Consider the following 15,405-nt stretch of genomic DNA (forward strand, 5'->3'; position numbering starts at 1 on the left):
GTGTAACTGCCGCCTGTGCATGGATGTGGGATGTTCCGGGTGCTTGTTATGTTATCTGGGGCTCTTCTGGCCATGCAGTACATGTAGTACTGCAGTATAGGATGTGTCCAGAGGTATCCAGGACCAGCGTGGAGCACAAGTGGGGCCGTTCGTAAGTAGGAGTCGTTCGTAACTCGGGTGTTCGTAACTTGGGGACTGCCTGTATTCTATAATGTACATTCAAGTCGACCTTTAAAACGTTTATAGTGGTGGTAAGGGAGACTCACCTGTGGTTCCAGGTCGGAAGTTAAAGATAGGAGAACACCTGAGAAAAAAAATATAAGACAAAAATACTTATTTTAAACGTATTTTGATTTTAAACAAAAAAAAGTTTTACCTCACTCCCTAATCATAATTTTTGACCACCAGAGAGCAACTTCCCTAACATACCCATTACTCTTGACTACCAAGTAAATTCTTTGCGCTGTGAGGGAGATCTCAGGGGGAATCTAAATAACAGAACATTTACCGGTTAGGTTTAGAGATTCTTACACAGGTGCACAGCTCCAATGGTCATGGTCTCCACCTCAAGTCACAGATGCAAGGCAGGTCAGCACACATTGTTTCAGGTAAATATGGCTAGTATTTAACCTCCCTGGCTGTATGGTTATTGCAGATTTTTGCGTCTCAAAGCGGTACAATTATTAGAAATTTGGCGTTTTATATTGTAGGTCTGTAATTCTTACCAATAACATACTTCTATATCTGTCCACCAAGAGTCTAGTAGCTATCCCGGGTATGATGAAGTTTGAAACACAAAATCATAAATTATAATATAATAAATTTAAAAAAATAAAATAATAATAAAATAAATTTCCTCACGATTTACTATCGCTCAATTCTGCAAGTGTTCTAATTTACGATCGCTGTTTTCTAGCTGGTCTGAAGCCACTTTTGACGTAAAGGGACACTTTTTGGTTGCTATGGACAATCTCAAGTTTCCAGGCAGAAAGAACAGTATATATAATATAAAACTGCGCACAGGGCACTGGACAAAGCACTGGGGACAAAATGGATGTGAAATGATTTCATACAGTACTGTAATCTGCAAGATTACAGTACTGTATGTGTTATGATTTTTACATTTTTTTTAATTTGCCGCCAGGCTCCGCCCCCGTGCATCGTGACGCTCGCAGGGAATGGAGCCTGGCACAGAGAAGCTTCAGGCAGAGGACGGAGCCCGCAGACACTGCGGGGGGACATTGCAGGATCCTGGGGACAAGGTAAGTAACCTGCACCAAGATCCTGAGATGTAATCCCGAGTGTGGCTTGGGGTTACCACTAATGGTGCTGAAATTTAACCCCAAGCCACACTCGGGAATACCGTCAGAGAGGTTAAAGTGGACCTTCCCTGCATCTGAGCACAACAAACCAAAAACCCTATTTGATTAATTTTTAATATGCAAAGCAAACTTACCCATCCATCCATGTCTACATGCTTTATTTTGCTGAGAAATCAATTTGAAAAAGGAAAAATACCCCCTAGCATTGCTGGCTGTGGCCATCTTGGGTAAGAGCAGATTATTCATGTAGCATTTACTTCCTGGAATCCATCTGCCCTTAGTTTAGGACATGCATGCAGGAGGGTGTGCTTAGCTGAGAAAACCCCCTCCTGAAGACTAAATATGATATACTTTCCTATCTATTTACTAATGCTAGCAGCATAAGGATTGGGAGAGAGTGACATTTCTCATTAAGCACAAAGAAACAGTATACCAATTACACACAGATGCCTGTATGTGGATATTTTGGTCCCCAAGTACACACATTTTAACAAGCTCTGCCCCTAGTGACATGCAGTTTGTGTAAAAAAAAAAAAAAAAAAAAAAAACTATTGTAAGTATGTAGTAATGAGAAGCAGCATAGGGTGTGCTTTATATGCAGAACTATAACTTTAACTAACTGTATAGACCACAACACACAAGAGGAAAGAAAGATGGTTATATGTTTTGTGAGCTGTCAGCCTTCTGACTCCTCTTAGCATCCCCTGTGCTCTCCCATCCCTAAGGCTGCATTCACACTACAGCACTTTGGATCGCGGGTAGATTTGCCACGAATCTGCCCACGATTCGACAGCGCTGAGGTGTAAATGACAAATCGCGGGACTCGCATTTGAGACGCCATTCATTTGAATGACACCTTAAATCGTAGTGCGGGTCTGCCGCAATGTGAATGCAGCCTTACAGTTCTTTTATAGTCTATAGCCACAGTGTCCAGAGATGGCCCAAAGAGCGAAGTAAATAAGGAAAAATGTATTACAAACTTTGAAGCTTGTTACTGCTTGAGATCTTTTGTCACTGACTCCTTCAACTCTTCAGAATTTCTGAAGGTCATCTAGCATGTGTGTCCATGTATATACTGTATGCATGTGAGATAAGGATTCTTAAATTGTAAGCTTCTTGAGGGCAGGGACGTGTGTGAATGTGTGGTATTGTAAATATATAACATGCCTATAATAAATCATATAGCTTTTAAATCTCACTGGTCTTCTGGGGACACGTCTAGCTTAAACTGTATTCAAGCTGAAAAAAAATGGCCCCATGTGGTCACTGCATATCTGCCAAAACCCACTGGGCAATTTGCATGTCACTTTCCACAAATTAAAGTGATTGTAAAACTTCAGGTGTTTTTTTCCCTAAAATAAAAAAGCATGTTATATCTACTCTATTGCAGAGTGGTTCCTTTCCTCCTGTTCTGGGGTCCCCCACTGGTGCTCTGGGCCCTTCCGAGTGCACCCATAGCAAGGCGCTTGCTTTGGGTGCACTTGTGTGGGCTCAACATCTCGCTCCCCCTCCCTTCTTGCTCCTTGCAGGATTTGATTGACAGCAACAGGAGGACAGGAGAGACAGCACAGTGCTGTCAGCGCTGGACTGAAATAGGACTCAGGTGAGTATTTGTGGGGGGGGGGGCTGATCATGGAAGTTTTTTTACCTTAACCACTTACCAACCAGGACAATTCTGACATTTCTCTCCTACGTGTAAAAATCATACTTTTTTGCTAGAAAATTACATAGAACCCCCAAACATTATATATATTTTTTTAGCAGAGACCCCAGAGAATACAATGGCGGTCATTGCAACTTTTTATCTCGCACGGTATTTGCACAGCAATTTTTCAAACACTTTTTTTTTTGGAAAAAAAACTGGTGCTTTAAAAAAAAAAAAAAAAAAAAACAGTAAAGTTAGCCCAATTTTTTTGCATAATGTGAAGATGAAGCTACGCCAAGTAAATAGATAGCTAACATGTCATGCTTCAAAATTGCACACGCTCGTGGAATGGCGCCAAACTTCGGTACTTAAAAATCCCCATATGCAACGCTTTAAAAATTTTTAACTGGTTACATATTTTTAGTTACAGAGGAGGTCTAGGGCTAGAATTATTGCTCTCGTTCTAACGTTCGCGGCGACACCTCACATGTGTGGTTTGAACACCATTTTCATATGTGGGTGGGACTTATGCATTCGCTTCTGCGTGCAAGCACACGGGGGCACTTTAAAAAAAAAATGATCACTTTTATTCCTACTACAAGAAATGTCAACACCCCTTGTAATAGGAATATCGCATTATCGGTCCTCTTTACAATGAGATATGGGGTCAATAAGACCCCACATCTCACCTCTAGGCTGGGAAGCCTGAAATAAAAAATAAATAAATAAAACGATCTCGGCTTCCCAGCCGAGGCGGCGCCATTCGTTTGAATGCAGAGGTCGGGCGTGACGTCATAACATCGCGCCTGGCCTCCGACGATCATAGAGACTCCGGCGACCATCTGGTCCGCCGGAATTCTCTATGGTAAACATCCGGGGCTGGCGGATCCGTTCTCCGACTCACCGATCGCAGCAGTGAGTCAGTAGAAGCACCGGAGGGTGGCGGGAAGGGGGGGACGTCCCCTCTGCCGCCCGTAAAAATGGTCAAGATGCTGACCAGCCGCTATGATCATTCTTATGGTGTAGGGAATCGCCGGCTGAAAAAGCAGATATCTGAATAATGCCTGTAGCTGCAGGCATCATTCAGATATCCCCGCACAAAGCCCAGGACGTCATATGACGGCCAGCCGTCGGCAAGCGGTTAATGTGGAGAATGCATTAAGGTAAAAAAAAAACCATACGCCTTTGCAACCACTTTAAGAACCAATTCATAAATCCATGATTTTATTTTGTATGAATTCTGTTTTACAAAGGTGACTTGTAAACTTGTTGTCACTGATTGTAAAAAAAAAATAAATAAAAAAATTACCCTCCACTGTGCGCACTTGATGGTGTGGGTGTGGTGCTCTCAGTGCTTGACTGCAAATCTAAAAGACAAATAATTAAATAATTCAGCTAAACATTAGGAGGATTATTACATTTATAGTCCATATTACTGCAAAAACCCATTCGCCTATAGAATTTATTTTTTATTTTTTCCACACACACAAATATAAATAATATAAACAAATAACTAAACCCTCCTATCCTTTACAGCTGAGGACATCTTAGCCTTAGTTTAGATCTGTAGTTGCCATGGAGCTGCACATGGGATCAGCTATGACAGCAGCCACATGAAGGCTTGAAAGTATGACTGAGTGGACACACTGGCAATTGTGACAGTTACAGTGCCTTGAAAAAGTATTCCTACCCCTTGAAATTTTCGACATTTTGTCATGTTACAACCAAAAACGTAAATGTATTTTATTGGGTGTTATGTGATAGACCAACACAAAGTGGCACGTAATTGTGAAGTGGAACGAAAATGATAAATGGTTTTCAACATGGTTTACAAATAAATATGTGAAAAGTGTGGCGTGCATTTGTATTCAGCCCCCTTTACTCTGATACCCCTAACTAAAATCCAGAGGAACCAATTGCCTTCAGAAATCACCTAATTAGTAAATAGAGTCCACCTGTGTGTTATTTAATCTCAGTATAAATACAGCTGTTCTGTGAAGCACTCAGAGATTTGTTAGAGAACCTTAGTGAACAAACAGGCCAAGGAACACACCAGACAGGTCAGGGATAAAATTGTGAAGTTTAAAGCAGGGTTAGGTTATAAGGAAATATCCCAAGCTTCCAACATCTCAAGGAGCACTGTTCAACTGTTCAATCCATGCATTAATCAGAGAAGCAGCCAAGAGGCCCATGGTAACTCTGGAGGAGCTTTAGAGATCCACAACTCAGGTGGGAGAATCTGTCCACAGGACAACTATTAGTTGTGCACTCCACAAAACTGGTCTTTATGGAAGAGTGGCAAGGAGAAAGCCATTGTTGAAAGACAGCCAAAAAAAAAGCCAGAAAATGTATTTGCAGTTTTGTGAGAAGCCATGTGGGGGACACAGCAAACATGTGGTCAGAAGCAAAACACTATGTGTGATAGAAAACCAACACTGCACATCACCCTGAACACACCATCCCCACCGTGAACAACCTCACAATGGACGAGTGGATGGGCAACTCCTGTGTCAGCTGAATCTACTCAAAGTATTGGGACGTGTCCCTGCTTAGCCTTTTTCTAGAGTTAAGGCTCCACCCAGTTACCTCGTGTCTTAGTAGCCGATCCAAAAAGGGAGCCACTTAACCTCGTTACCTAGGAGATGCCATGCTTCCAGTAGTCAAGGCTCCCTTTACCCAAGGGCCCTTTCACACTGGGGCGGGGGCGGCGGTAAAGCGCCGCTATTGTAAGGGGCACTTTACCGTGGGTATTCGGTCGCTAGTGGCCGAGAAAGAGTTAAAAACCACCACAAAGCGCCTCTGTAGAGCACCTTCTTCCACATGTTTGCTGTGTCCCCCACAGAAGTGCTTTGCCGGCGGTATAGCCGCGCTGTCCCATTGATTTCAATGGGCAGGAGCGGTGTATACGCTGCTCCTTCACCGCTCCGAAGATGCTGCTAGCAGGATTTTTTTTCCCTGTCCTGCTAGCGCACCGCTCCAGTGTGAAAGCCCTCGGGGCTTTCACACTGGAGAGACAGCAGCGGCTGTTTTGGGTCGGTTTGCAGGCGCTATTATTAGCGCAATAGTGCCTGCAAACCGCCCCAGTGTGAAAGGGCCCTAAGAGGGGTTCACGGGCCTTCATTTATGTGCCAGCTGCAGCAAGAATTCAGCAGAATCCTGCAACTGGATGCTGACGGATGCGGCCACACAGCCTGTACAAGGCCATGACTGGCTGACAGTGGCCGCAGCTGTCCAACTGTAGTCGCACATGGAGCAGCTATCTCCAGTTAACCCGGCCATTGACGGATCAATTTTTTTTCGACCCATCTATGGGCGGGCTGGTTGTACTGAAGTTGATTGATCGATTGCCTTCAGTACAACCAGCCTGCCAGGTAATTTTCATCATTGCCAGCGGCTATAGTTGCAAGCAGTGATCATTATATTCTGACGGCTGGGAAACCTCCCGCTGCCAAAATACAATAGTGCAGTGGGAGGGATTCTCCCATCAACACTGACTGAGTTGATGGGGGAATCTGAGTTGATAAGGGAAATCAAGCAATTTTCTTTCCTTCAACTTGTGGCTGAAGGAAGGAAAATTGCATAATCTATGACCAATCTCAAGGTCAGATGATCGTGTCTGGATGAAAACAGCTTGCCTCCAGGGGCGATCATCTGTCCCTAACCACAAGTAACTGCTCCATGTGCGATTACATCCAAACACCTGCGGATAGCTGCAGCTGCTTTCAGCCTGTCATTGCCTTATGGCCACAACTATTAACAACCATCTATGAATCCAGCTGCAGGATTCAAAGTTAGGCCTTACTGTTTTAGGAAACGGTTAAGGACTGGTTCACACCAGATGCAGTGCAGTGCATTTTTTTCTGCATCAAAAATGCATGGACAGTGTTTAACCTGGATTTCAAAGGCCCTAGTTCACACTAGTGCAGCACGTTCCAGTGCAGTCAACAAAAGCAGAACATGCTGTATTTTTCCTGCATAGAACAGATCTGGAACACAACAAAACACATAGAAAATGCACCAGAACGCAACAAGCACGCACCACAATGCACATGCCCTTGTTTAAGATGAAGAAAAAAAAAAAGAGAAAAAAAACACGCACCGTAACACATCAAAAATGCCCATACAAAAACACATCTGGAAAGCAGGCCCTAAATCAGTAGTTCTGCTTTATTATAAATATTTTAAATGTGTATTTCACTTTTAAAGTTGTTTTGTGTATAGTCATGTATAACATCTAGTTTACCTTACATGAAGGCTCATGAATACTGCACAATGATTGTGCTCACCTGTTCAGATGCTCCTGGTTATAAGGAAGGTGCCCTGACAAAACTGGTGGTGGCGAATATGCCACCTTCTACACAGCGTACAAAGACAAGCACTCTGTCTGTTTCTGTGCACCAATTTAGAGTTGCTCTTAATTACCCCCAGTTTCATTATGTATGAACTGGAGGTAATTATTTTTTAATTTGATGCAGTAATAGTGCAGTTTTGTAAAGGTAGCGCGCTTTTAAGAACTACCTGAATCTGCCACACATGTACTTAAAGCTACCGGAACAGGTAGCAGGGATTTTTTTATTATTTTGGTGGTCATGCCACCAAAAAAGTGTCACTAGGACTACGAGGGATCTTCAAAAAGTTTCTGCACTTTTTTTATATCTAATAGAGTTAAAAAAAACTGCGGAAACTTTTTGAAGAACCCTTGAAATCCCCCCAAATGTGTTCATGACAATACAGCTTTTACCTTACAGGTGAGATTTGTGAGAAAATTAAATAGCCCACAGAAATGCATACCTTTAGGCTGTACAAACTCTGGTTTGGCGACTTCAAAGCAGTAATACAGGTCCGCTAAGAGTGCAACAAGATTCACCTGATGACCAGAACAAAGGAAAACAATTTAACATGCGAGAGGTAACATATAATGGTTTATGGCAAGTGGGCAAAAAGCAGTATACGTGGGGTGTTATCTGTTACTCACCCGCAGAGCGGCGGGCACATAGAGCAAGTCTTCCAGGGAAAGTGTACAAGATGGAAGTAGATGCTGGGCATAGAAATCTATGAGGAGCTGAAGGTTGTACAGACTGTCAGCTACAGACATCGTATCCTTCAGACAGACATCTGCAGGAAACAGAGACAATTATAATGGCAGCAGCTGCAATGATCCCTGTTATCAATTAAAAACCAGCACAACAGATTAACCTTGTTAACTACTAATGCTATCCAGGGTACATTTCAGCAGCGATAAAGACGAGACTACGAAGCTTTCCACCAGGATAAGGATCTTTATTTTCTGTATTTATAGCCATGTGACTGTAATTTTCAAATCTTATGGCCTAAAAAGAACAAATCACTGCTCTTTCAGACGAGCAGCTGGGGGATGGTAAAAACTGGCGGCTGCACTGTGAACCCACCTGAACTGTCCCATTACAGCCAGATGGGGCTGTACAGATGCCTTGGTTGCAAAAATTTGCTTTGTGGCTGTGGCATTTTCAAATCAGGGTAAAGAGTTTGACAGGGGGTACAAAGTGCATCGCCTCTGCACTGTCAAATGTTATTTCCAGCTTGTGACTTGTGGTGCAGAAGAACATTGTCCCTGCATCTCTCTCATACTATTGACATTACACCCCATGACTTTTTATACTGCACCCCCAGATCAGATAGGCTGGATCTGGCCCAGGTGTCTAAAGGCCCATTTACAGGTTAAATAGGCAGGTGATACTTATAATGATAGTTACCCGACTGTCATGCCAATCCAGTGGCTTCAATGGTTTAATTCACTAAACCAGAACAAGTATGCAGGTCGGGGAGTTTGGGAACTTCACTAACCAAACCCAGATATAGGCATTTTCAGGAGGACAATACTTCTTACATGGCAGGGTTCCATTAACAAACAGGACACAAAAAATTACGTCAGATTTTCCCCTGTTTAATCATGGTATTCACCTTCTAGCCTTCACATGACCATAAAACCCCTTTAGTATCTCTTATATTTTACATCAGGGGTGCATTATTCCAATCACATATGATTTGCACACATGAAATCTGTACTTACCTTGCAGCCGGAGCTCGCTGGGGCAGTAGTAGTGGACAGTAGCAGCCAGTGCACTCCCATTAGACAGGTCTCTGATGGAAGACACTGAGGTGAAGCAAGGGGTCTGCCTAGACAGTGCCTTGTCCTTCCGATACCGGATCTAGCAGAGAAAGAGCAGGCAGTTTAAACATTTAATACTATCATCTTTATACACCTATCTACTGTGTAGCTGTGTAATACATAATGCACTAGTAGTTATGAACCACTCTATAACTCTAGTAGTGTGGACACTTCCCCTAGCAAGCATTTTACAGACACCAATTACAGATAAAAAATGTCTCTATAAACCTACAGTGTGGTGCGCATAGTGTGATCTAACACTACGTCTGTCATATTACATTTTTACATTGTGTGTGCCGCACATCAAAGACTATACAGGCCGGTGCGTGTACAGAACATGCAGCCACTACAAGGGTGAGTGCACAATACATACATTCAGCAAGCCGTGGAATACAAAAAGAAATGAAACAATGCATATAGGAATTTAAACTCTTTTTTTTTTTTTTTTTTTTTTAAGGGGTTGAATAGGACATCCACAAAAATAATATAAACGTTCGGCAAATCTGATTTTCTTCCCTTTACACTGGTGGAATAAAGATCTATTGCATAAAGTAAAAAAAAAAACGCACTTTGTTTAATCCATGGACTGCTTTAATATGAGTACTACTTACACAAATTGGATTTAGTGAAAACCTATTACTGAACCACTCTAATGATTTACAGATGCCACAAAGTGAAGTCATGGCTTTTGTGAATGGAGTTTCAGAGCACAAGATGGCTGCCTTCGAATCTTGGTTTCTTTCATGGTGAACTAATAAGTGTCAAAGTTGTTAAAGTGGGGAGAATGTTTAGCTAAGATTAGGTCCAGTATTCCCAATGAGAGCTAGCGTAGCCTGTCCCTTTTCAAATGGCTGACATTACTAGTGTAGCACACTCCTAGAAGTGTAGGCTGCTAGATTAATTTAGAACAGGGGTGGATTGTTTAGGCCTGCTCAGTGTCTCACAGGCTGCTGCTCTAATGACTTCTCCCTCTATTCTAGAGGATTCTAGAACCATAGTGGAAGGAAGAACAAAGTGGGCAGCCTGAATATTTATACGCATGCCCAGTTGGTGGAAGAGAGCCCATAAATAGCATGAGGCCTGAGCAGCAGAGTTTCAGGGTCCAGTCCTGCTGGAGGGGGCACATGTGCAGGGGGACTGTGCCCCTGGGGCAGCTTTCTAGAAGAAGTAGTTAGGAAGGCAGCCAAGTCACAGCTAAGATTAGCTGGGGGCCTTATCACAGGTTTGAGTCCAGGGATCAAGTTGGGTTTGGAGAGAGCTAGGAGGAAATTGGTGGGAAAGAGTCCATCTGTCCTATGGTGGTGTGAGTCTGCATCTCCCTCACTAGGAAGAGCCTGATGGATATCAGCAGGAGGCAACTGATAATTCTGTGGCTATGGGAGTAAGCAGCTTTAGCTCTGAAGAGTTAGTGACTGTGTGTAGCTTTTAAATTCTGGAAGGAGTACTAGTCACCATCAGCATCCTGTGGGACATACCTTTTTGTACTGTGCAGCCAGAAAGCTGAGGAGTCCTCAAGTGTTTTAGCTCTATAGTTTATTGGGGTATCCCACACTTCCTCTCCCTATCCAAGTTAATTGCTCCCAATAAAAAAAAAAAATTAAAAAATCCCTGTACTTTGAAACCAGTGGAAGAGTGAGGGAAATGTTGGGTGCCTGGCTGCGTGTGCTCTAAGTGGGGAAAAAAGGACTGCATTCACCAACAGCTCCTATGGGGGTGTGCTACCTGTAAAGCCACCCAGCAGACATTAATACAAAAGGAAGAGATCCCATGTTAGATGTCCAAGTGTCTAAACACAACAGCGGCATGAAAACATGTTTTTTTTTTTTTTTTACTGTTCTTGCCATGTACATTGAACGTACAAGGGTAGCAGATGGCCCGATTGGAAAAGCAGACAAGAAGTTGTCAGTCACAGGGGGAGCCATCATGTCAAGTCAAGGACAAGACGAGGACAACATAATTATCATGTTTTAGAGGTTAACATTGGAGAACATGAGCTTCGCATCTGAGCTCTACACAAATTAAAGAAATTCTGTTTTTTCTTTTTCTCAATAAAGAAACAGTGCAAAACACGACAATAGTGTGTGCAAAATGTACTAACCAAGCCAAAAAAAAAGGAGGTAATGTTTTATTAGTTTAGAGCAGCAAGAAGAATGGAGGGCCCGTTCACACATAAGCACTGTGGCAATGCACACTAAAAGAAGCACATGGTGATCACCTGCTCTATGCGTGGTGTACTGTGGTGCTATTCATTGTGAAGGGCATCCCAGCACATTGTACAGTACAGCACAAGGCATATACCGAGTGTTGTGTTTTATTTTTGTCATCCATTACGTACATTTTTTATCCATTGCACTGTGTTAGCCCATTCAGGCATAGGTCACCTTTACCAAAACTTCCTATGGAGATAAGAGGTATCTGTAGACAAAAAACAAACTGTGCAACTTGAACCAAAGTTGAATAATGCCCTTGCTATAGATGTAGGCCATTTTCTTAACTCATGAAGCCTGACTGAAAAATCCCCATTAGCCTTGTTGCTAAGATGTCATAGAGATCTGGTCACAATCTCTATACGAATTGGATGCGGAGAAATCCACATCCAATTCGCATAGGTGTGAACCCAGCCTAAGGGCCAGGAAACTAACATTTTCAAAAAGAGTTTAACAATTGCAGCTCCCAAATTTCTTTCTGGAAAGGGGTCAAAAAATTATAACTGTGGAAAAGGACAACAGAGGCCTAAAAGGTCAATTTATAAGACCTGGAGGAGAGAGAACTGCATGGGTTACCCACAGTAACCAGTCTGATCCCGCTTCACATTTCCAGTTGAGGTTAGACAATAAATCCTAAAATCTGATTGGTTGCTCTGGGCAACAGTACTATCTTATTGTTCCACTGCACCGATCAGACCGAGGTTCATGGGACTCCATGTTTAATTTTACCTCACATAACCCAGGTGAGGTCACAAGTCTTGCTGACAAGGTTTAGAAAAAAATATATTCTTCAGAACGCTGCAACACCGATATTCACTTTGTAAACACCTTACAGGGGAAGTTTCCTTGCAAATTTTCTGTCAGGAGATATCACATAACAAAATATGCAAATCTGGATTTCTGCTGCAAAATGATAGCAGAGAGAAGCTAGCGGTGTACAAGGCCTTTCAAACATATCTGTTAAGGAAAAAATAAAATAATTTTTGCCATGTGTATAAAAGGAAGAAACTCAGATTTGCCCTAAATAAAGAAAAAATTACAATAAATGTTTTGATACAAAAAAAAAAAGTAAAAAAAAATCTAAGATTTAGAATTCCGGAAATGATAGCGTGCACAATACGTTACCACAGGAGGCTTATTCCCAGACTCCTTTAAACAAAAAGCGATGGCATGCTAAACGCAACGGAAAAGAGCAACGGAGAAAGTCAGGGCAGCTTCATATCAGAGGGAATGACAGAGACAGAGAGTCTGGACAGCAAGGCCTAGAGCAGAAGTGTCCTTGTTTTAGTCAGCAGTACACTTGTCTGGGGATAGTCTTTAGCATCTCTGGTATAATGAGCAAGACTAAAAATGGCTGCCAGCCTGAGGCAAGCAATGATAAAAGCGGGAGGGTTCATATATAGGATAGCAGATCTTGGTAGCTTAACCAGTCTGACATCATTATAGGTTTGTAAAAAGTAGACTGTTTTTCTTGGAGGGGGAATAAAAACAACCATTTGAGTGGTGCCCCAATATAACCAGGCCAAAAATCCACATTTCTGTTATGTTCAACAAATAGGAAGATTTCGAATGCAGTCTGGAGACACCAGGCAGACCTACGTTTACATCAATTACATAATAATATTGGCCTAATAGGGCTCATTCAGATGGGTGCCGAGACTCGTCCCTGATGCCGAGTCGTTTTTTTGCTGCATGTGCATGCACCTCAAAGCTGAGTGCAGGCCACCCATAGAAGTGAATGCAGACGCAGTGGCTGCACGCCGTGCACGGACACAGTCACTTGTCAAAATTTGACGCGTGAGGAGGAACAGGTGTACAGATCCAAAACGCACAGTGTCTGCATTCTGATCCATGCACCTGCTCCCACCCGCACCTCAAATTTTGGGTGTCCGCACAGCCTCTGCATGTGCATTTCTATTCACTATCTGCATGCAGCTCTTAGGTGCATGCGCACACAGCAAAAAGTGGCTCAACATGGAGGACGGAGGTCACAGCCCATATTGTAAGCTGAACACTGGTATGAATACCAAATATTAAAGTATAACTAAAGTCAAAACTTTTTTTTTCTAGTCTTGGATAGAGTGAAGAGGAATTAGAACCTCTGTCAGGTTTTATTGCTGTCTGTGCCCGTTAGTGAGATCCACTTTCTCGATTTGTTCTGTTTACTGTTATCAGTAAAGGTAAATCCCAAATGGTCTCTTGAGATTTCTTTTACTCACGTTGGTTGGATAATTTCCATGACTAGGTCTCCCCTAACTTCTGGACAACTCATACTTCAAAAAAGACTTATTGAGCTACCATTTTTGGCTTCTGTTGTATTGCCCCATTTTAACGATAAGTTTTAGGGCACCTTCACCTTCTGGTTCGCATCAAAACTGCCACTAAAATGCCTATGTGTTAATGGAATGCTTTTGGTGTGGTTTTTAAGGACATGTGAATCAAAAACTGCACCAAAAATGCTTAGTGGGGGCGTTTTTGAGGCGGCTCCTATTCATTTCAATGGAGAGGAGCATTTTTGGTGCACTTTTTTTTAGCTCCCCAAACATGCTCCAAAGATGCTGCAAGCAGGATTTTTTTCACCCCAACAAAAGCACCCTACCCCAGTGTAAAAACATTCAATAAATTTAAAGGTAAGCACTTTTCTTGAGCTTTTCAGGCTTTTTTTTTTTAAACATAAAAGCGCTTGAAAAATTCCTGTGTGAAAGGGCCCTTATATGGCATAAGCCACTTAGGGTTGCCACCTGTCCAGGATTCACCCAGACAGTCCAGGTTTTGAATCATGTGTCTGGGTTTCAGTCCACCTGAAACCTGGACACATTATCCTGGCAGGAATGTGGCTCGGAACAGGGCTTGACAGGAGGGTGAGGGGGCACAATGTGCGCCGCATTACTATTCTCTTTGGAGTGCCCATAGGTGTCCCAGGCCTGTTATAATCCTACAGTGTATATTAAAACAAAAAAAAATTACTATGCGCTGCTAAAGTGTTCGGGTTTGGCTTGAAGAAAAAGTGGCAACCCTAAAGCCACTAACATAGGCTAAGGGCCCTTTCACACTGGGGCAGGGGCGGCAGTAAAGCGCCGCTATTGTAAGCAGCGCTTTACCGTCGGTATTCGGCCGATAGCGGGGCGGTTTTACCCCCGCTAGCGGCCGAGAAAGGGTTAAAAACCACCGCAAAGTGCCTCTACAGAGGCGCTTTGCCGGCGGTATAGCCGCGCTGTCCCATTGATTTCAATGGGCAGGAGCGGTGAAAGAGCGGTTTACACTCCGCTCCTTCACCGCTCCAAAGATGCTGCTAGCAGGACTTTTTTTACCGTCCTGCTAGCGCACCGCTCCAGTGTGAAAGCCCTTGGGACTTTCACACTGGAGACAAAGCAGCGGCACTTTCGGGTCGGTTTGCAGGCGCTATTAGCGCAATAGCGCCTGCAAACCGCCCCAGTGTGAAAGGGCCCTCACTGTTACTTATTATCCTTCCTACCCGGATTTAATTTTTCTGTATTTTGAAAACGTTAAATAAAGAATAAAAAAAAGTAAATCCCAAATTTTGGGTTGTCCCCAGTGCAGTTATAGAGGGGAAATCTTCCAATGGGGACATTAATTGTGATGACCCTGGTGACAGACAGGGATTCCCTCACTTCAGGGGGATATGCTCTCACTTCCTGTTTTGGCTATGGGACAGTAAGTAAGGGCAAATCACCCCAATGGAAGGCAGCAAGAAAAAAAAAAAAAAAAAACACACCTGACAAAGGTTACACCCTCCCAGTGTTTTTATCACTGTCTGTGGGGAGACTACCCCTCACTAGACAGCTCAGTCTCTAAAAAGTGCCAGATCAGCATCACTGAGTAAAAGTCTCTGCCTGGCCACTGCATCAGTGACAACAGTGCTAACAGGCTTTGCGCCACCTTTAGTGGCTCAGCTGCTGTGCCTTCCTGTGCTACAGGCGCAGTGGCTGGTCATGGAGCTCAGTAACAGGAAGCCTCAAAAAAAAAAAAAAAAACAGGATCAGTGAGCAACACCAAGAAAAGAGTGGACATTCCGGCCTTAGTGCTGACCCCCAATGTGCCTCCATGTGTGCCGCCTGTTGG

At 43.1% G+C, this 15,405-nt stretch overlaps 1 protein-coding gene across 3 annotated transcripts in view; it reads right to left on the bottom strand.

Annotated features, from left to right (window-relative positions):
* Positions 1-15,405, bottom strand: part of CAMSAP3 (calmodulin regulated spectrin associated protein family member 3) — a 165,092-nt gene that overhangs the window by 25,771 nt on the left and 123,916 nt on the right. For 2 of the 3 annotated variants that reach the window (XM_073622379.1, XM_073622380.1), the window contains 5 exons: positions 9,017-9,155; positions 7,943-8,082; positions 7,759-7,834; positions 4,277-4,334; positions 267-304 (listed from right to left, as the gene is read on the bottom strand). In XM_073622379.1, coding sequence (XP_073478480.1) covers positions 267-304; positions 4,277-4,334; positions 7,759-7,834; positions 7,943-8,082; positions 9,017-9,155 — 451 coding nt within the window. Of the gene's footprint in view, positions 1-266; positions 305-4,276; positions 4,335-7,758; positions 7,835-7,942; positions 8,083-9,016; positions 9,156-12,447; positions 12,496-15,405 lie in introns of all 3 variants that reach the window. The other variant, XM_073622378.1, reaches the window with a different exon arrangement.

Source organism: Aquarana catesbeiana, linkage group LG03, assembly GCF_042186555.1.
Source record: "Aquarana catesbeiana isolate 2022-GZ linkage group LG03, ASM4218655v1, whole genome shotgun sequence".
Taxonomy (NCBI): Eukaryota; Metazoa; Chordata; class Amphibia; order Anura; family Ranidae; genus Aquarana; species Aquarana catesbeiana.